At 42.3% G+C, this 20,980-nt stretch overlaps 1 protein-coding gene across 7 annotated transcripts in view; it reads right to left on the reverse strand.

Annotated features, from left to right (window-relative positions):
* Positions 1-20,980, reverse strand: part of syne3 (spectrin repeat containing, nuclear envelope family member 3) — a 107,381-nt gene that overhangs the window by 46,695 nt on the left and 39,706 nt on the right. For 6 of the 7 annotated variants that reach the window (XM_072567949.1, XM_072567947.1, XM_072567946.1 and 3 more), the window contains 5 exons: positions 19,982-20,156; positions 19,598-19,780; positions 10,698-10,745; positions 10,115-10,264; positions 4,150-4,305 (listed from right to left, as the gene is read on the reverse strand). In XM_072567949.1, the coding sequence (XP_072424050.1) occupies positions 4,150-4,305; positions 10,115-10,264; positions 10,698-10,745; positions 19,598-19,780; positions 19,982-20,156 (712 nt within the window). The remainder of the gene's footprint in view (positions 1-4,149; positions 4,306-10,114; positions 10,265-10,697; positions 10,746-19,597; positions 19,781-19,981; positions 20,157-20,980) is intronic. The other variant, XM_072567948.1, reaches the window with a different exon arrangement.

Raw genomic sequence — 20,980 nt, forward strand, 5'->3', positions numbered from 1 at the left:
ACCTATCTTTGAAAGCCTCCCACATTTCAAATGTGGACTTCCCTTCAAATAGCTGTCCAGTCCACATTTCCCAGCTCCTGCCTAATTTTGGTATAATTGGCCTTGGCCCAGTTTAGTACTCTTCCCTTAGGAACACTCTCCTCTTTATGTACGAGTATTCTAAAACTTACAGAATTGAGGTCACTGTTCCCAAGGAAATCCCCCACTGCAACTTATACCATCTGGCCTGGCTCATTCCCCAGTACCAGGTCCAATATGGCCCCTTCCCTCGTCGGACTATTGACATACTGCACTAGAAAACTCTCCTGGACGCTTCTTACAAATTCTACCCCATCCAGACCTCTGACGCTCAGTGTATCCCAGTCAATGTTGGGAAAATTAAAATCTCCCATCACCACTACCCTACTGCCTCTACATCTTTCCATAATCTGTTTACCCATTTGTTCTTCTACCTCATGCTCACTGTTGGGAGGCCTGTAATACAGCCCCAACAATGTAACTGCACCCTTCTTATTTCTCAGCTCCACCCATAATGTCTCACTGCTAAAGCCCTCCATAGTGTGCTCCTTTAGCACAGCCTTGATATCATCCTTGACCAGCAATGCAACTCTACCCCCTCTTTTACTTCCCTCCCTGTCATATAGAACGTAGAACATAGAAAAATACAGCGCAGTACAGGCCCTTCGGCCCGCGATGTTGCGCCTACCTAACCTACACTAGCTCAATAACCTCCATATGCTTGTCCAATGCCCGCTTGAATCACCATAAAGAATGAGAGTCCACCACTGCTACTGGCAGGGCATTCCATGAACTCACAACCCGCTGAGTAAAGAATCTACCCCTAACATCTGTCCTATACCAACCTCCCCTTAATTTAAAGCTGTGTCCCCTAGTAACAGCTGACTCTATACGCGGAAAAAGGTTCTCACTGTCAACCCTATCTAAACCCCTAATCATCTTGTATACCTCTATCAAATCTCCCCTAAACCTTCTTTTCTCCAATGAGAACAGCCCCAAGTGCCTCAGCCTTTCTTCATACGATCTTCCTACCATACCAGGCAACATCCTGGTAAACCTCCTCTGCACCCGTTCCAGTGCCTCCACATCCTTCCTATATTATGGCAACCAAAACTGTACACAATACCCCAGATAAGGCCGCACCAGAGTCTTATACAACCGCAACATGACCTCAGGACTCCGGAACTCAATTCCTCTACCAATAAAGCCCAGCATGCCATATGCCTTCTTCACAGCACTATTTACCTGGGTGGCAACCTTTAGAGATCTGTGTACATGGACACCAAGATCCCTCTGCTCATCCACACTATCAAGTAGCCTACCATTAGCCCAGTAATCCATCTTCTTGTTACTCCTACCAAAGTGAATGACTTCACACTTAGCTACATTGAACTCCATTTGCCACCTTTCTGCCCAGCTCTGCAACTTATCTATATCCCGCAGTAACCTGCCACATCCTTCTTCGCTGTCCACAACTCCACCGACTTTCATATCATCCGCAAACTTGCTCACCCAGCCTTCAAGCCCCTCCTCCAGGTCATTTATAAAAATGACAAACAGCAATGGTCCCAAAACAGTTCCTTGTGGAACATCGCTAGTAACTGCACTCCAAGATGAACCTTTACCATCAACTACTACCCTCTGTCTCCTTCCAGCCAGCCAATTCCTAATCCAAACCTCCAACTCACCCTCAATGCCATACCTCCGTATTTTTGCAGTAGCCTACCATGGGGTACCTTACCATGGGGTGCCTTGCTAAAATCCATATACACCACATCTACCGCTTTACCCTCATCCACTTCCTTGGTCACCTTCTCAAAGAACTCAATAAGGTTTGTGAGGCACGACCTGCCCTTCACAAAACTATGCTGACTATCCTTGATCACATTATTCCTATCCAGATGTTCATAAATCCTATCCCTTACAATTCTCTCTAAGACTTTGCCCACAACAGAAGTGAGACTCACTGGCCTATAGTTACTAGGGCTGTCCCTACTCCCCTTCTTGAACAAGGGGACCACATTCGCTATCCTCCAGTCTTCTGGCACTATTCCTGTAGACAACGACGACATAAAAATCAAAGCCAATGGCTCCGCTATCTCCTCCCTAGCTTCCCAGAGGATCCTAGGATAAATGTCATTAGGCCCAGGGGAATTATCTATTTTCACCCTTTCCAGTATTCCCCGGACCTCTTCCCTATATAGCTCAAAGCCATCCATTCTAATCACTTGTGACTCAATATTCACATCAGCAAGCGTCTGAAGCGTCTATATCCTGGAACATTTAGTTGCCAAGAGACCACATTTGGAATATTGTGCCCAGTTCTGGTCGCCCTACTATAGGAAAGATACAGAGGCCTTGGAGAGGGCGCAAAGAAGGTTTACCAGGATGCTGCCTGGACTGGAGGGCTTGCCTTACGAACAAAGGTTGAATAAGCCCGGACTTTACTCTCTGGAGGGGAGGAAGAGAGGTGACCTGATCGAGGTGTACAAAATAATGGGAGGAATAGATAGAGTTAATAGCCAGAGACTTTTCCCCAGGGCAGGATTGACTGGTCTGAGAAGTCATAGTTTGAAGATATTAGGAGGAAGGTATAAAGGAGACATCAGAGGGAGGTTCTTTACACAGAGTGTTGTGAATGCATGGAATGTGTTACCAGCTGTGGTGGTGGAAGCAGAGTCATTGGGGACATTTAAGCCCCTGCTGGACAGGCACATGGATAGCAGTGAGTTGAGGGGTGTGTAGGTTAAGTTACTATATTTTACATTAGGATTAAATCTTGGCACAACATCGTGGGCCAAAGGGCCTGTTCTGTGCTGTACTTTTCTATGTTCTATGTTCCATCATGCCCTTCCTTCAACCAAGTCTCTGTGTTTGCAATAACGTCATACTCCCAGGCACCAATCCAAGCCCTAAGTTCATCTGCCTTACACACTATACTCCTTGCATTAGATACATTTCAGGCCACCAGTGTTTTGCGCTCATCTGCTTCCTGCCCAAATATAAATTAAGCCCTTACCTTCCTGGCAGCCCTCGCTTCACTCCTCGCCGTGCAGTCAAAGTGCAGGCCCGACTCCAGAGGTAAGTGCTTTAAATCCTTTAACAAGTACCTGGATGAGCACTTAGCACATCTTAACATTCAAGGCTATGGGCCAAGTGCTGCCCATTCTCCAAATTTATCTCTGTACACTATAAATACATCACTTTCAAATATATATTCACTTGAACTCAGAGTTCCCTCTGTTCACATCCATCCATCAAACTTGTACCATTGAGCCTGTAATGTCTGCACATGCTTCTTCTATGAAAATGCATAACCTCACATTTCTTTGCATTGGAATTCATCTGCCAGGTGTCTGCCCATTTGGCCAACTTATCAATGCCCCTCTGAATTCCTCACAAGTCACTACTCTCCCCAGCTTAGCATCGTCTGCAAATTTAGAGATTTTTGCCCACAACACCAATGTCCAAATCGTTTACATAGATCAAAAAAAGCAGGGGTCCCTGCACTGATTCCTGGAGAACTCCACTACATACCTTCCGCTACCCAAAAGCCATCCGTTAACCATTATGGTAACTCAGACTTATTACTGTGCTTCCTATCACTCCACCTTTTGAAAGTCCACTTGTGTTAACATTTATTGGTTCTTTGTTATCAAAGGCAGCTGTTCCATCAATTAAAAACAAAATTGGCAAACACTTTATTTTTTGTAAAACTTACTGACTCTGCCTGATTACATTAGGATTCTTTAAGCTAAACTTTCCTTGATTGTGAATAAGAACATGTTCTAAGTGACTCACATCAGGACAAACAGCTCCCCTGTTTTCTATCCCCCTCCTTTTGAGGGAGAGAGAGATACAGTGCAGTTGTCAGCATATATCTGCATCTGGATCCTCTGGAATAAATCTTAACCAATTATTCACAGCTGATTCATACCACCTCTTCTCCTGGGACCTGCGTGCTGAGACTTTCACCTTTGAATAAAGCACTTGGATTAAATAGCACTCAAGATCTCAGCGATCTTTTGCAAAGTGAATCATATTATTGATTGAAGGATGCTGCAAAATGAAAAGCCAGCACAACAGAAATTGGATTTCATAGCTTCTGTAAACCCAGATCACAAAACATACCGAAAGTTCTTGAGCCTCCTTCAATTTTGATTTATACAACATCCATCGATATCGCAAATCTTCCAGCTGTTTCTCTTCTTCATTCGCACCAGGAAACTCAGCACTGAAGAGCTCTTCAAAAATTTTCTGGCCCTGAGGGACACGAGATTGCAGCACCTGAAAAATCATTAGTTAATCTTTTAAGAAAAGCTAAAAATATTGCTGCTGTGTGCACATAACTGGAGAATGTTGTTTATAAGATGACAAGAAGTAGAAGCTTTTCATCTTGCACTAATCAGTATACCATGTCAAGATGTCAAGTTTGATTTCATGTCCATCAAGTTCTCAGACTTCGTATCAAACGCAGTTGAGGTAGTTTTAAATAGCAACTTGACATGGGACGGCAACTGTGTAGTAACAAGATCAGCAGGGTAGTAATGTGGAATCCCAAGAAATAGCAAGGACAGCAGCTTCATAAAGAGATTGAACTTTTGTGGGAAGAGCAATGGCAGCAGTCAGTGGGTATTTCTTTTGATCGGCAAAGTGGTTTAAATCAGAAGATGCTAATGCAGTTAAGAAGTTCACTTCAAAAATGTTGAGCATCAAAATTAATTAATTGGAGATATGGCTGGGTAGGCACTGTGTAGCAGTGTAGGATGTGAGAGTTGGTAGATGTCAGGGTGATCCACTGTGACTAGGAGAAAGTGAGAACTGCAAATGCTGGAGATCTGAGTCTAAAAGTGTGCTGCTGAAAAAGCACAGCAGATCAGGCAGCATCCGAGGAACAGGACAGTTGACATTTTGGGCATTAGCCTTCATCAGGAAAATGTGATGAAGGGGTTATGCCTGAAATACTGACTCTCCTGCTCCTCAGATGCTGCCTGACCTGCTGTGCTTTTCCAGCACCACACTGATCCACCATGGCCACATCTGCAGCAAGTGTTGGCTGCTTGAGAAATATCAACTCAAAGTTGATGAGCTGGAGTTCAAGTTGCAGAGACTGTGATATCAGAGAGGGAGAGATATTTGGACACCGTTTCAGACAACAGTAACTTCCCTTAGATTAATTACATCATATTTGGTACATGGTCAGGGGCAAGAGGTTTACGTCTGCAAGCAAGACAGGTACTGGATTCTAGAGTACAACTTTGGAGGATCCGCAGCCAGTGCCCTTATCCAATAAGTACAAGGTTCTTGCTCCCAGTATGGACGTGGGCACAGACTGCATGCAGGATGAATGTACTGAGCACAGTATAGTCGTCCAGAGTGCAATTCAAGTGAGGGAAAAAAAGAGAAATGTAGTAATCATGAGGGCTGTCATAGATACTTCAGGGAATAGATTGTGTTCTCTGCAGCAAAAGCAGAGTGTCCCAAAATCTGTGTTTCCTACCCAGTGTCAAGGTTCAGAACATCTCTTCTGGGCTGGAGAGGAATTTGGAGTGGGAGGGGCTGGACCTAGTTCTAAGGGTCCATGTTGGCAATAATGACATGGGATTGGGTAAGAATTTCTGGTAAGGGATTGTTCGCAGTTTAGGGCTAAATTAAAAAGCACAACCACAAATAAATCTGTCCAGTGGGAAATGTTAAGAATTTATATTCTTGTCCCATTTCAGGGGCTTCATGTTTTACTATTTTCCAGGATTGGAGTTTGATGGTTGTGGATAACTAGGTACCCTTTAAAAAACAAAAGAGGCAGCATAAAAGCGCAACATGTTTTTCACAAGGCATCTCTTGAAAGTTGTGTGTTTATTGCAGAGTCTCTGCATGTTTTTATGATTGTTTGTTTACAACTTCTGGATTGCGTTTGAACTTTACAGTTGGAGAAGGAAAAGAGCTTCCCAGCTCAGCTTTCCTGTCTCTGGAAAACCAGAGCCCTGGTCCAATCTGAACCCGGACTGTCCTCTGAAGAGCACCTAGAAGAAATTCAAAATTTTGCTTGAGTAACCTGTGTTGGCAAAGACTGATTGTGTTTGGTGACATCCAGCTTTATGCACATGAATGTCAGCATCTGAACATCTCTATGCTTATCTATTTTGCTTTCAAGAACCAAGACATATTGGACAAAAAGAATCTTGGCAGAAATAGATCTGCTTATCCCTGGCCCTGCTTTTATTATTCAATCATAAGGATGATGTACATTGCTGGTTCAACCAGTATTTAAAATCCATTGCTAATTGTCTTTGAGGTGGTGGTGCAGATGACCTGCCTTCTTGAACTGCTGCAATTCACATGGCATACAGTCATCTACAGTGTTATCAAGAAGATAGTTCCAAGATTTCAGCAATGGTGAAGAAAATGCAACTCAGTACCAAGTCAGGGTGGGGTGTGGAAGTAATGGTGTTCCTATGAATCTGTTGCCCTGTGCCCCTTGGTAGTGGTGTTTGCGGGTTTGGAAAGTGCTTTCTAAAGACATATAGAAAAATGTCTTGTAGATGGTACACACTATTTCCACTGTACCAGAGTGCTGAAGGGAGTACATGTTGAAAATGTGGATGGGGTGCCAATCTAAAGAGGTTTGAGTTAACTAAATCTAAAGAGGTTTGAGTTTGCCTTGAATGGGGTCAAGCTTCATGCATGCTCTTAGAGCTGCACCCACCATCACCTTTAATGACAGCCCCAGGATGCTAAGGGTGGTAATGTCATTGAACATCGAAATTTAATGGCTGGATTCTCTCTTGTTCGAGGCAGTCATTGTCTGGCACTTTAATGAAGCAGTTGAAGATGATCAGGCTTAGGACATTGCTCTGAGGATCTCTAGCAGAGATGACCTAGGACCAAGATTGAAAACCTCCTTCAGCCACAACCATCTTCCTTTTCGAAAGGCATGACTCTAACCAGGAGAGAATATTCCCCTAATTTCCAGCAATTCTACTTTTGCAAAGGGATGTCAAGGTCACTCTTACCTCGGGGGTTCAGCATGTTAACTAAATTTTGACCAAATCTGTGGTGTGCTTGAGGTGTTCAGTTAGCTCAATTGGTTGGATGGCTGGTTTTAAATGCACAGGGATGTCAACAGTTGTCTACACCAACTGAGGTTACCATGAAGGTGCCTCCTTCACAAACTCTCCCTGGTCCAGAGGTGGTGACAGATTAAACTCCACCAGTTATCATCCTCCTGAGAGAGCAGCCCTATGTCCTCCGGGACTAGAGCAACCTTTGGTGTCAGTTAGCTCAGGCTGGCTGGACAATTGGTTTGCAATGCAAAGTGAAATATTTGAGCAATAAGGCAGAAAACTCTGAATGTTGAGGTACATTTAGGACTAGGGAAGAAGAATGGCTATTTAACATGTGCAAAGGAAGCAAATCAACAGCGGCTGTAGTGGAATGCAGAAAATGAGGGGGAGCTTAAAAAACCAATTAGGAAAGCAAATGGGGGAATGAAAAAACACTGACAGATAGGATTAGGGAGAATCCATGATGTAAACATATCAAGTGTAAAAGGATAATCAGGGAATGACTAGGGTCCATTAGTGACCAGCAGGGCAATCTGTGCATGGAGCCAGCTGTTAAATAAGTACTACACATCTATCCTCACTTTGGAGGAGGATGGAGGTACATAATTTGGGGAGACTGACGGGTCTTAACATAGGGAATAAGGTGGTATTAGAGGTGTTAGCAGGCTTAAAAGTGGACAAATTCCCCAGTTTGGCTGCAGAGTTGTATCTCTGGCTGCAAAGGAAGCTAAAGCAGGAAATTACAAGGGCTCTGACTCACATTGTTATTTCCTCTCTGACCACAGAGGTGATTCCAGGTGACAGCCATTTCAGTTCCACATTTTAAGAAAGGTGGTGGGGATAAACCAAGGAACTGCAGACATTAAGTCTCACATCAGTGGTCAGGAAATTATTGGAGAAAATTTAGGAGACAATTAATCTCCACTTGGAAGGCAAGGTTTGTTTAGGGATAGTCAAACTGGCTTTATCAGAGGGGGGTCATACCTAACAAACTCTCAAAACGTTTTGAGGCAGTGATCAAGTGTGATTGATATAGTCACTGTAATTGATACAGCTTTTTTCTGGATTGTAACAAAGCCTTTAACAACATCCTGCATGGAATACTGATAAAAGGAATAGAATACCTTGGCGAGCTGAATTCAAAATTGTCTCAATGGGAGAGGACAGAAGTGGTGGGAGAAAGCTGTTTATGTAACCAAAAGAAAAAAGAAAATCTCAGGTCTGGCAGCATCTATAAGGAAAGAAAAGAGCTGACAGTTCAAGTCTGACTGACCCTTTGTCAAAGCTGTTTATGTGACTGGAGGCCAGCATCAAGTTGCATGGACAGTGCTGGGTCACTTATTATTCATGATAGCTCCAAAGGATATACAAGAAAATATGGGGTTATGATAAATGAGTTTACATAGGACACAGATTGGCTAACAGGGAGGAAGGTGGTCTTAGGTTACCGAAGGATTTTGGTCAGATGGGCAGTTCAGTGGCACATGGATTTTAACCCTGATAAGTGTTAGGTGATGCACTTCGAAAGAAGAAACAAGATAAGGCAGTACTTCATGAAGGGCAAAACACTAGGAAGCTCAGAGGAACACAGCGAACCCTGGGATAATAGTCCAAAGATCCCTGCAAGCAGGACAGGTTTGTAGGGTAGTTAAGGCAGCCTATGGGACTTGCCTAACAGTTGTGGCATAGATTATAAGAGAAGGGAGATCGTGTTGGCGTGTTGGAGCAAAATAAAACTTAGGATGAGCCACGGCTGGAGTACTATTTGCAATCCTGGTCATTGTGATTGAGGATGTGACTGCACTGGAATGGGTGCAGTGCCACTTCACCAGAATGTTGCCTGGGATGGAGCACTTTCGTTACAAAGAGAGACTGGATTAGCTCAGGTTTTCTTTGAAGCAGAGAAGAAAAATGTGTTGCTAGAAAAGCGCAGCAGGTCAGGCAGCATCCAAGGAGCAGGAGAATCGAAGTTTCGGGCATAAGCCCTTCTTCAGGAAATATTTGAAGCAGGGAAGGCTGACAGTGGCCCTGATTAATGTGGGTAAGACTATGAGGCATATGTACAGGGTGGACAAATGCAGCAGCTCTCGTTTGTTGAAAGGTCAATAATGAGTGGGTGCACCTTTTAGGTGAAAGGTAGGAGGTTTAGAGGGGATAGGAGGGAATACAGTTTCACCTTGAGGGTGGGCAGGGGCTGGAAAGCATGCCGAGAAGGGTAGTTGAGGGCAGAAACTTGACACCTTTAAAGAGTACTCAGATGAGCACCGAAAACATTGAAGGCCATAGAGCAAGTGCTGGAAAGTAGGACTAGTGTAGATTTAGAGCAGTTTTTGTCAGTGCGGACTTGATGGGTTGAAGGGCCTCTTGTGTTTTGATTTCAGCTTGCTGGCATCCACAGATTTGTTTTACTAAAGGACAAGGAATATCTTCTCTGGGGCTATTACTACCTGGAATACTGAACAGCCTGGAAAGAGTGGACGTTGGGAAGATGTTTCCATTACAGGGAGAGATCAGGACCAGAGGGCACAGCCTTGCAGTAAAGGGAAGACCCTTTAGAACAGAGATGAAGAGAGACTTCTTCAGCCAGACAGTGGTGAATCGAGAGAATTCATTGCCACAGAAGGCTGGGGAGGTCAGGTCATTGAGTATATTTAAGACAGAAATAGATAGTTTCTTCATTGTCAAGGGGATCAAAGATTATGAGGAGAAAGCAGGAGAAGGGGGTTGAGAAACTTATCAGCCATGAATGAATAGCGGAGCAGACTCAATGGGCTGAATGGTCTAATTTCTGTTTCAATATCTTCCAGTGAGGGCTGGGTCTTTGTATTTATTCAAGTCTAAGTTAGATTAATTTTTGATGAACAAATAAGTCAAACGTAATGAGGCAGAGGTAGAACAGACAGAAAACTAGAATTCTGACCATAAATACATGACGTTACTGAATTGTGCAGCAGGTTTGAAGAACTGAATGGCCTCCACCTGCTCCCATACTCTTATTATATTGAATCTTAATGATCTGTAATCTCGCTAACCTTCAGGCCTTGTTTTCTGTTTTTTCTCTCTCTGCTACTCCTAGGATGTTTGGCAGCTAGAATGCTCATCAATTTCCGATCTTCAGTTTTGAGCCACTCTTCAAACTTCTTCAATAACAGCTTGCAAGCACTGGGATCTCCACCATTCATCTGTTAAACAGTCAAATGGACTTTAACAAGTATGATTTGCATCGGACAAAAGCAAACTACTGAAGATGGTGAAAATCTGAAATGATAAATTACTGTAAATAATCAGTAATAGGTATCACGTTATAACATTTCAAACATTGCTCAGTTCAGATGAAAGATCATCAAACTGAAACATTAATTCTTCTTCCTCCATGCTGAAACCAACATTCTTGGTTTCGATTGGACTATGAATTGTGCAATGCTGACACTGTTTTAAACTGTTGAAACTAAACAGTGAGATTACTCAAGAGAAGTAAATGTCAAATTCATTCCATTGTGACATGCATGTATAGGTTTTGATCTGAATATACTGGCATACTTTTCTGCATTTTGCACCAAGTATGCTGTTTACGTATTCATTAATGGAATGTAGTCAAGTACCTGTGATACGTACCCAATTCCCTTCAGAGAAAATGCTGGAGAAATTCAGGTCTGGCAGCGTCTGTGAAAACAGAAATAAAATTAACGTTTTGAGTCCAGTCTATCCAAGAAGGGCCTTGGACTCATAGCATTCACTCTTCTTTCCACAGATACTGCCAGACATTGAGTTTCTTCAACAATTCCCGCTTTTGTAATTGTTCAGTTTTTCTACATTAATGAGGAAAAATGTCTTCACTAAGAGCATGAACCCGTGGAATTCTCTACTACACAAAGTGGTTGAGGCAAAACACAAAAGGTTTTCAAGGTGCTGATGATACAATTCCTTGGACTGAACGGGTCAAAATGTATGGAGACAAAGTGGGAACAGGGACCAAGCTGGTTGATCAGCCATGGTCAAACGGAATGGCAGAAATATTTACCTCATCGGGCTGAGTGGCCTACTCCTGCTCCTATGTTCTAAGTCTATGGTTTTTTTTTAATTTCCTTATCCTCCATTATACATTCTTCTGTCTCTGCATTTAATGGGGCCACATTTGTCTTAGTTAAACCTTTCCTTTCCATATGCCTAAAGGAGCTTTTACACTCTATGTTTCTCGCTAACTTGCATTCAAATTCTTTCCTTTATTAGTTCTTGGTCATCATTTGCTGGGTTCTAAATTGCTCCCAGTCGTCAGGTACTAATTTTTCTGATATCCTTATGAGCTATGTCCATTAATGTAAGGTCATTTTTAAACCGTGACCCACGTTTCAGTTCCCTCTCCTTTTGGTGCTGTGTTTTACAGGAATGTATATTAATGCAAATCACGTAACACATCTTTAAATACGAGCCATTGTCGGTTTACCATTAAATCTAGTCATATTTTCCCAATTTATCCCACATTTTCATCATTTATTTTAATCAGATTTATGACCCCAGTTTCAGAATGAATGACGTAATTTTCACTTAATTTAAAATTACACCATGTCACGGTCACTGGTGTAAACATGATGGGCTGAAGGGCCTCTTTCTACTGTAAAACTATTTTCAAAAGTTACCTTCACAGTAAGGTTACTGATCAGCCCTTTCTCAATAAATCGTACTAAATCTAAAATAGCTGGCTCCTAGTTGAGTTATCTAAGGCTGTATAAAAATTAAAGTTGCTCATTAGTGCTGCATCAACAGTATAATTTGCTTCTTAAATTCAATGACTTATTCCATACTCAATATTAACATGGCTAGTTGACGGCTTATTAACAACTCTCATGAATGCCGACTGCTTCTTGCTGTTTGTTAGCTCCAACCAAACTGATTCTACATCTTCATCCTTCCACCTTAGATTTTCTCTCATTAATATATTGATTCCATCCCTTATTAAGTGCACTCCACCATCATCTTTTTGTCTACACAAACTAAGTAATGAATATCCTTGAATATTCAGTTTTCAGTCTTGATCACCCTGTCATCAAACCATTAGAATGGCACTAAACCACACTCATTTATCTCTATTCGTGCCTTAAGATCATCTACCTTGACGAAAGTGCTGCACCTTTTTCACACTGCATTGCATCCTATTTGCTGCGTATGGAACCTGAACGTTCCTCATAGCCCAGAGGGGAGTAAGGAGTCAGCCACATTTGGCAGTGATGTCGTGTAGATAAATCTCTAAGGCAGAATGAAATGTACCTCAAGCACCTAAGACAGACAATGATTAATCAAGAGCAGGTAATTACGACATTTAAAAGGCATCCGGATGGCTGTATGAATAGGAAGGGTTTACAGGGATATGAGCCAAATGCTGGGAAATGAGACAAGGTTAAAAATAAGATGGCTATAATAACATTGATAGCATTATACTACAGACCCCCAACAACCGCAGAGTCCTTGAGGAACAAATATATAGGAAGATTATGGAAACATGCAATAAAATGGGTTGCCATAGTGGGTAACTTTAACTTCCCCAATATTGACTGAGACTCCCTGACAGCAACAGGATTAATATAGGGAAGGATTTGTGAAATGCATCCATTAGAGTTTCTTGTACAGTATGTGGATGATCAAACTAGAGGAGGGGCAATACTGGACCTTGTATTGGCTAATGAGCCTGGCAAGGTGACTGACCTTTCAGTGGGACAGCATTTTGCAAACAGTGATCACAACTCCTGAAGTTTGAAGATAACTATAAATAAGGATAAGTCAGGACCTTGTGGGAATGTTAATTGGGAGCAGAGGTATCAAGCAAGTCCACATTTGATATGTGGGAATTTTTTAAGGGTCTGCTGGAGTGCAGGACCGGCATGTTCCAGTGAAGGGGGAGGACAAAGACGGTAAGGTAAGGGACCCTTGGATTAGGAGGGACGTTTGTGACTTTAGTAAAAGCAAAAAAGAAGTATATGTAAGGCTTAGGAAGGTAAAATCCGACAGGGCCCATGTGGAATATAAGGAGAAGAGGAAGGAACTCAAGCATGGAATTAGGAAAGCAACAACAGGCCATGAAACGACCCTGGCAAGTCGGGTTAAAAACAATCGCAAACTATTTCTATATATACATTAAAACAAGAGGATAACTATGGAGAAGGTAGGACCACTTAAGGATAAAGGAGGAAGCTTGTGCTTGGAGGCAGAGAAGATGGACAAGATCCTAAGGGAGTACTTTACGTCAGTATTCACCCAGGAAAGGATATGGAGAATAGTGAGATTTGTGTGGACATTCTGAGATCAAAAAAGTGGTGTTGGGTCTCTTCAAGAGCATTAAGGTGGATAAGTCCCCTGGGCCCGATGATATCTATCCCAGGTTCTTGAGAGGGGCAAGAGAAGAGATTTCTGGGGCCTCGACCAAGATCTGTGTGTCCTCATTTGCCACTGGAGATGCCTGGAGAACTGGCAAGGAGCTCATGTTGCTCCTCTCTTCAAGAAGGGAAATAGGGACAATCCAGGAGACTCTAGACTGATGAGTCTCACGCCGGTGTTTGGGAAGCTATTGGAGAGAATTCTTGGGGATAGGATTTATATGCATTTGGAAAATTGGGGACAGTCAGCAAGGCTTTGTGCAGGGCAGATTGTGTATTACTAACTTGATTAACTTTTCAAGATGGTGACAAAGGTGATTGGTGAGGGTAGAGCAGTGGACGTCATCTACATCAGTTTTAGTGAGGCTTTGAAAAACAGCCTCATGGTAAGCCCATCCAGAAGATTTAGATGCATGAGACCCACATTGATTTGGACACATGGATTCAGGCGTGGCTTGCCCATAGAAGGCAGAGTGTAGTGGGTGGAAGGGTGTTTGTCAGGCTGGAGGTCAGTGACTAGTGATGTGCTACAGGGATCCATACTGAGGCTTCTGTTGTTTGTGATATGTGAAGGATGTGGAGGCTTTGGATAGGGTACAGGAAAGGTTCACCAGATGTTGCCTGGTTTGGAGGATATTAGCAATGAGAGATTGGACAAACTTGGTTTGTTTTCACTTGAATGTCAGAGACTGAGGGTGACCTGATAGAAATTTCCAAAATCATGAGAGGCATAGATAAGATGGCTAGTCAGAGTCTTTCTCCCAGGCTAGAAATGTCAATTACTCAGGACATAGGCTTAAAATGATAGAGGGAAAGATTACAGGAGATGTTAGAGGCAGGTCTTTTTATTTTACACAGAGGGTGGTAAGTCCCGAATCTGCAGCTTGAAGTAGAAGCAGATATAATAGCAACATTTAAGAGGTATCTTGACAAAGACATGAAGAGGTAGGGAATAGAGGGATATAAACTGCATAGAAGCAAAAGGCTGTTCAATTAGAAGAACATTTAAAAAATGGGTATTGGACATATGTATGGATAGTAATGGAATGGTTTAGTTTAGATGGGCATCAGATTAACTTCACAGGTCAGTGCAACGTCAAGAGCCTGTACTGTGCTGTAATGTTCTATGGAATAGTGAAATACAGAGGAACCTCGATTATCCGAAGGACACAGGCAGGCGTATTTCGTTCAGTTAATCGAATTTCGGATAATTGAGGGCTGGATAACATTGTTTAGCCAAGCATTGGGACCTAGCAATCTTGTGGGCGGCATGGTGGCACAGTGGTTAGCACTGCTGCCTCACAGCGACCCGGGTTCAATTCCCGCCTCAGGCAACTGACTGTGTGGAGTTTGCACGTTCTTCCCGTGTCTGCTTGGGTTTCCTCCGGGTGCTCTGGTTTCCTCCCACAATCCAAAAAGGTTAAGTGAATTGGCCATGCTAAATTGCCCATAGTGTTAGGTGAAGGGGTAAATGTAGGGGAATGAGTCTGGATGGGTACGCTTCAGCGGGTCGGTGTGGACTAGTTGGGCCGAAGGGCCTGTTTCCACACTGTAAGTAATCTAATCTAATCTAATAATCCAATATTTGGACAATCAAATGCCAGATAATTGAGTTTCCTCTGTAATGGCGATACATTTCTAAATCTGGATGACAAGTTGCCTGGTGGGGAATTTGCAGGTGGTGGTGTTCCTATTGTGACAATGCTGTCACTTAAAAAGGTTATTTTGTCCTTGGTTTTTTTTCAAGAGCAGTCCTAAAGGCAGAGGTACCAAAATCTGGAGTCAAGGGAAAGGCTAGTTTAACACTGGCAAGGGAGTGGCCAATTCTCCCAGTTCAGTTTTTATAGTTTGTTTCAGCTGCAGCAGTCACAAATATGAGGAGTCTAAGGGAGCTTCAAGCTTCAGTGAAGAACTCCTCTGACTTTCTTCTGAAATCTCTCGACGGAAGCTGTTCCCTTCTGCCTGTAAGAACCAGTGTTTGAATTTATCTTTTTGCTAAGAGGAGTGTTTCTGGGATGTTACTGTATTGGAACAGTTATTTAGTAATAGTCACTGCATTGGGTTAGTGAAGTTTACCAATAGTTAAGTTAATCTAAATTCTGCTTTCTTTTGTCAGTGTTTCAACTGTAGTGTTTAAGTAAATTCTGTTCTGCTTAAAGTGGTTTGGCTAGCTACATCACACCTGGAATATCTACTTCATATTTGGCTTTAAAATTAGAAAATGTTAGAGTCTAGTTTACCTTCTTAAAATATTTTGAGGTGGTCTGGCCCGGTCCATAATACCATGTATCTGCTGCCCTTGTCCTTCGAGATGGAAATTGTCATGGGTTTGTAAGGAGCTAAGGATCTTCAATGGATTTCTTTCTACAAGATGCAACTTGTCGAGAGTATGCATTGCTGCTACTGATGCTGGAGGGAATGGATGCTTATGGGATGTAGAGGCAGTCAACAGGGCTACGTTGCCCTGGATGGTGTCTGGCAAGTGGGGAGTATTCCATCACACTCCTGGCTTGTGCCTTGAAGATGGTGGACAGGCTTGGGAAGTCAGGTGGTGAGTTACTTGCTCAGTATTCCTAGTTTCTACTCTGCTTTTGTAGCCACTGTATTTATATGGTGGAGTCCAGCTGAGTTTCAGCTCAATGGTAATCCCCATGATGTTGAGAGTGGGGGATTCAGTGATGGTAACACCATTGAATGTTAAAGGGCGCTGCTTAGATTATCTCTTACAGAAGATCATCATAGCCTAGCATTTGTGTGCTGCAAATGTTATTTGCCACTTGTCAGCCTTAAGCCTGATATTGCCCAGATCTTGTTGCATTTGAACACTGATTGCTTCAATATCTGAGTCGTCAGGAATAGTGCTAAATATTGTGCTATCATTGGCGAACATCCCCACTTCTGACCTTATGATGGAGGAAGGTTTTGATGAAGCAACTGAAGATGGTTGGGCCAAGGACACTATCATGAGGAACTCTTGCAGAGATGTCCTGGAACTGAGATGACTGACCTCCAATTACCACACCATAGACCCATCCCATTTTGGGTATACTCTCTTCTCCCCTCTTCCATCAGGCAGAAGATATACAAGTTTGAATACACGTACAATTAGATTCAAGAACACTTTCTTCCCTGCTGTATTCAAACTCTTGAAAGGATGTCTCAAATATTAATTTTGATCTCTCTGCATCTTCTGTGGTTGCAGCACTGTGTTCTACTCCCCAATGCACTTTGTGTGCTATGATCTGCATGTAGAGCACACAGAACAACACTCTTCACTGTATCTTGGTACATCTAACAATAATAAATCAAATGCAAGCAGTCTTCAGTGTGCCAGGTATGATTCCAACCAGAGGAGAGTTTGCTCCCTGATACCCATTGATTCCAATTTAGCTGGTGCTCTTTAATGCAACATTGGAACAGTTATTTAGTAATAGTCACTGTATTGGGTTGATTAAGTTTACCAATAGTTAAATTATTCTAAATTCCACTTTTTTTGTTAGTGTTTCAACTGTAGCGTTTAAATAAATTGAAGTGGTTTGACCAGCTGCATCATACCTGGAATATCCATTTCACATTTGGCTTTAAAATTAGAAACTTTTCAGCCCGCTGTCAAGGAAAGGCCACCAACATTCTCAAAAATCCATCCCACCCAGGCAATGTTTTTCTACAACCTCTATCATCGGGGAAGAAGTACAGAAGCCCGAACACGTGCACCAGCCGGTTTCATAACAGTCTCTACGCTACTATTGTTAGAATACCAAATGGACTCTCAAACTCTGAACATTCGCCTGTACCTGTGTTTTTGTTTATTCCGCTGTTTACCTATTATTTACTATCTATGCTACTTAACTCTGTGATCTGCCTGTATTGCTCACAAGACATGCCTTTCACTGTGCCTTGGTACACGTGACAATAAATTCAACTCAATTCAATTTATTTGGTGAAATGTCACATTGTTTGTCTGTGAGGCATCTGCAGAAGTAGTTGTGGGGATAGCTGTTTTTGGTGAAGACTCTGTAGAGGTGTTCTTCTGCTCTTAGGGTTAGAAGAACAACACTTCCAGTGTCTTCACCAAAAACGATACCGCTGCAACTTCATCTGCAGATGCCCGGCACACAAACAACGCAACAAGGACATGCCACGACAATACACTCGCCACTCTACATAAAAAAAGTCTCAGAATTGACAGCCAGACTTCTCTGACCATACGGATTCGTGACCGCCCATAGACCGACAGCCACGCTCAGACAACTCACCAGAACAAAAGACCCTATACCCACCAAGACTAACACAGTTTACAAGCTTCCATGCAAAGACCGCACAAAACACTATATAGGACAAACAGGCAGACGACTAGCAATCCACATCCATGAACACCTGCGAGACACTAAATGCCACGATCAGCTGGCCCCAGTAGCCATACACACAGATGACAAGGACAACAAGTTTGACTGGGACAACACAATTATCCTAGGACAAGCTAAACACAGGACAGCCAGAGAACTTTTAGAAGCACAGTACTCATTCACGGACTCCACCAACAAACAGACAGACCTCGGCCCAATATACCAGCCACTACAACAAACTACTGGAACCAGCAACTGGAAGCAGCAGGAACGGAACCAAATAAATTCCAGAAAACACACTACAGCAACACTTCACAGGAGGCTCCAGAAAACTGAAGATGTCACCTCTACAGGAGGCAAAAGATCTGCAAATCAACTTCCCAGCTCAGCGAGCATACCCACAAGCATAACAACCGGCACCCGAGCTACAAACCTTTACACAAACCTTGTCCAGATTTTTTTTACGGAATTCAAATTTCACCACCTGTTGTGGTGGGATTTGAACCCCCATCCCCAGAACATCAGATGAGCTTTTTTGATTAACAATATAGAAATAATACCACTAGGTCATTTCCTCTCCATTGCAGTTGTTTCATGTTGTATGGATCTCCTGTTCCAGAAATGATTCCATTGCCCTCACCAGTCACATGTTGAATCGATCAATCTTCCTATTCCAATGCTCACTCTCACAGCCCTGAGAGTAATGCTCTGATTGCAATTTTGAGGCCCTGCTTTTTAATCTTTTTATGCTAAAATCACTTTTTGAGGTCCCACTTTTTCACCTTTTTATGCTAAAATCACCTTTTAATATCTTTATCCTAAAATCTGCTTTTCAGGATCCCTATTTATACCTATTTCAGTGCTGCTAATGTAGATCATGACCTCTGTCTGAATACCCTCACTCATGAGAATGTATTACAAATCATAGAATCCTGACATGTGGATGCAGGTCATTTGGCCCATCAAGTCCACAATAACCCTCTGAAGAGCATACCACCCAAACCCACCCCCTGTAACCCTGCATTTCCCATAGCTAACCCACCTTGCCTGCACATCCCTGGTGTTATGAAGTTGAAGACGTGTACTATACCTTTAAGAAAGAGTGAATACTGTTCTGAACTGAGAGATTACAAGTACCTGTGTATATGACTAAATGGGAGTCCCAGAGTGGAAAATGGAAAATATGTAACATTTGGCTGTGAAACGTATACCTGAGTTTCGGTTGCTGTTTTGACAACAATTTGAATTTAACAATTTGAGTATAAATAATGTCCCAGTAAAACCCAATAGAGTTTGAATTTATTGTTTTGCCAACATTGAACCAATGAGACAATTCGACGTTGACGGATATAAAAATGAGGGCATTTTGAAAATTGATCAAAGAGCAACTGCCATCGAGATAGATCCAAGAAATTAGGAATCACTCTCTAAAAAAGATACCATGACATATGAAACATACTCGCAGTAAAAAGAAAGATGACGATCCAGAAATCAGAGTTAACTTTTCGGGTCTGAGATTTGAAAGAGGGTCAACTGACCCAAAACAAAGTCTGATTTCTCTCCACAGATGCGGCCAGACCTGCTGAGCTTTTCCAGCATTTTCTGTTTTTGTTTCTGATTTACAGCAACCACAGTTCCTTCAGATTTTTAAACTATATTATAGTTTGCCTTAAATTTTACTTCCCTTTGGCGTTTCTTAACTGGAAGTTGCTGAGAATTTTCTGAAAGTCTATTTTTAAAATTTCCAGCTATTTACAGAAAATTCCTTCTCAATCAATAATGACATCAATTGTGTAAATACCTGCAATTCTCTCCTTCTCTGTAAAAGGCCATCAGTAAGGAATATTCGTTGCTGTACTGCCTCTCGGAGTTCAGACACAAACATTGCAGTCTGCTCTTCACTGTAGACACTGCCTAACATTCCCTCCAGTCCCTGAAATCTGTCAAGTCGGATTTTCAATTGGTTGCTATGACCCAGATGATCCTGAGAGGATTAATCAAAATTTAACAATCGTATCAAATTACACAAAATGAAACGCTGTAATTATCTTCAGCCTATTTAACACACACACAAAATCAAGAGCTCAAGGGAGGAGGCCTCGTTTATAAACCAGTCTACTCCAGTCCCTACATCAGTTTAGTTTAGAACATCTAACTCTTTCACTCCTTAATCAGCACCAATCACCTCAATGTTCTGCAGATAAGTCCTCGTCAAAGCCCCATCCTCAGTGTCCAGAGGCAAATGTAGCAGGTTGATAGTACTGTTCCTCCATTGCTGAAACTCTCGCAGGAATTCCTGAAAGTCACATCGCAGTCTCGCTCCGAGCTGGCTGCATCTCTTCACAATCTGCCCTTTTACCCTAAAACACAGAAACTTACGTACTAAGCAAGAGTTCTTAACCATTACAAACTGGTGGAATTAAACTGTAGCAATGTTTGTTTTTAAATGATAGCCACTATGTAGAAATGCAACTATCTGACCAGGGAATATCAGTTCTGACAAAGGGTCACTGGACACAAAACTCTGTTTTTTCCCTACAGATGCAGCCAGGGCTGGTTGAATTTCTCCAGCATTTTGTTTTGGTTTCAGATTTCCAGTATCCCGTTTTTTTTACTTTTATTTTAGGGAATGCGATCGTTCAGTTGCACTGTCACAGGTCATTGACCATGCAATACAATAAAATGCTGATCGGATGTTGGGTAGAAAGTGCTTAGCTGAACCAGTGAGTGTACATTGACAAGATATTACAACTGTCAGACACACTAATTGAACCCTGGATAGTTAACAATTCTCAATGCAGTAAGAATCCAATGCATTTAATATTAACACAAATGCATCCTTGCCTGGGCTAAATTTCTCAACATTCTGTCAACCCCACATACACCACCTTATCAGGCACTGCAACACTTGGTGATTCATTCCTTCCAATCCTGATGGAAATGACCAACGAGAATCTTCGTCACTGGCAGCCACTGAGTGGATTATGTTGGCTTGTGTTAGACTTGCCACATAGCACCATCCAGTGGCTGCAATCAGCTGTGAAGACATCTTATATTCTGTTCTTGAGCAATGCCACTTAGCACAGCTGTGGTAATGTATAACATTTTGGAAAGTGTGTTCAGAAACAAGGTAGCAATTTCAAAGGTACTGTGCAGTGGTCAGTTCTAATTCCTTTTTCTTCCC

The sequence above is a fragment of the Chiloscyllium punctatum genome, chromosome 4, assembly GCF_047496795.1.
Source record: "Chiloscyllium punctatum isolate Juve2018m chromosome 4, sChiPun1.3, whole genome shotgun sequence".
In the NCBI taxonomy this organism is placed as follows: Eukaryota; Metazoa; Chordata; class Chondrichthyes; order Orectolobiformes; family Hemiscylliidae; genus Chiloscyllium; species Chiloscyllium punctatum.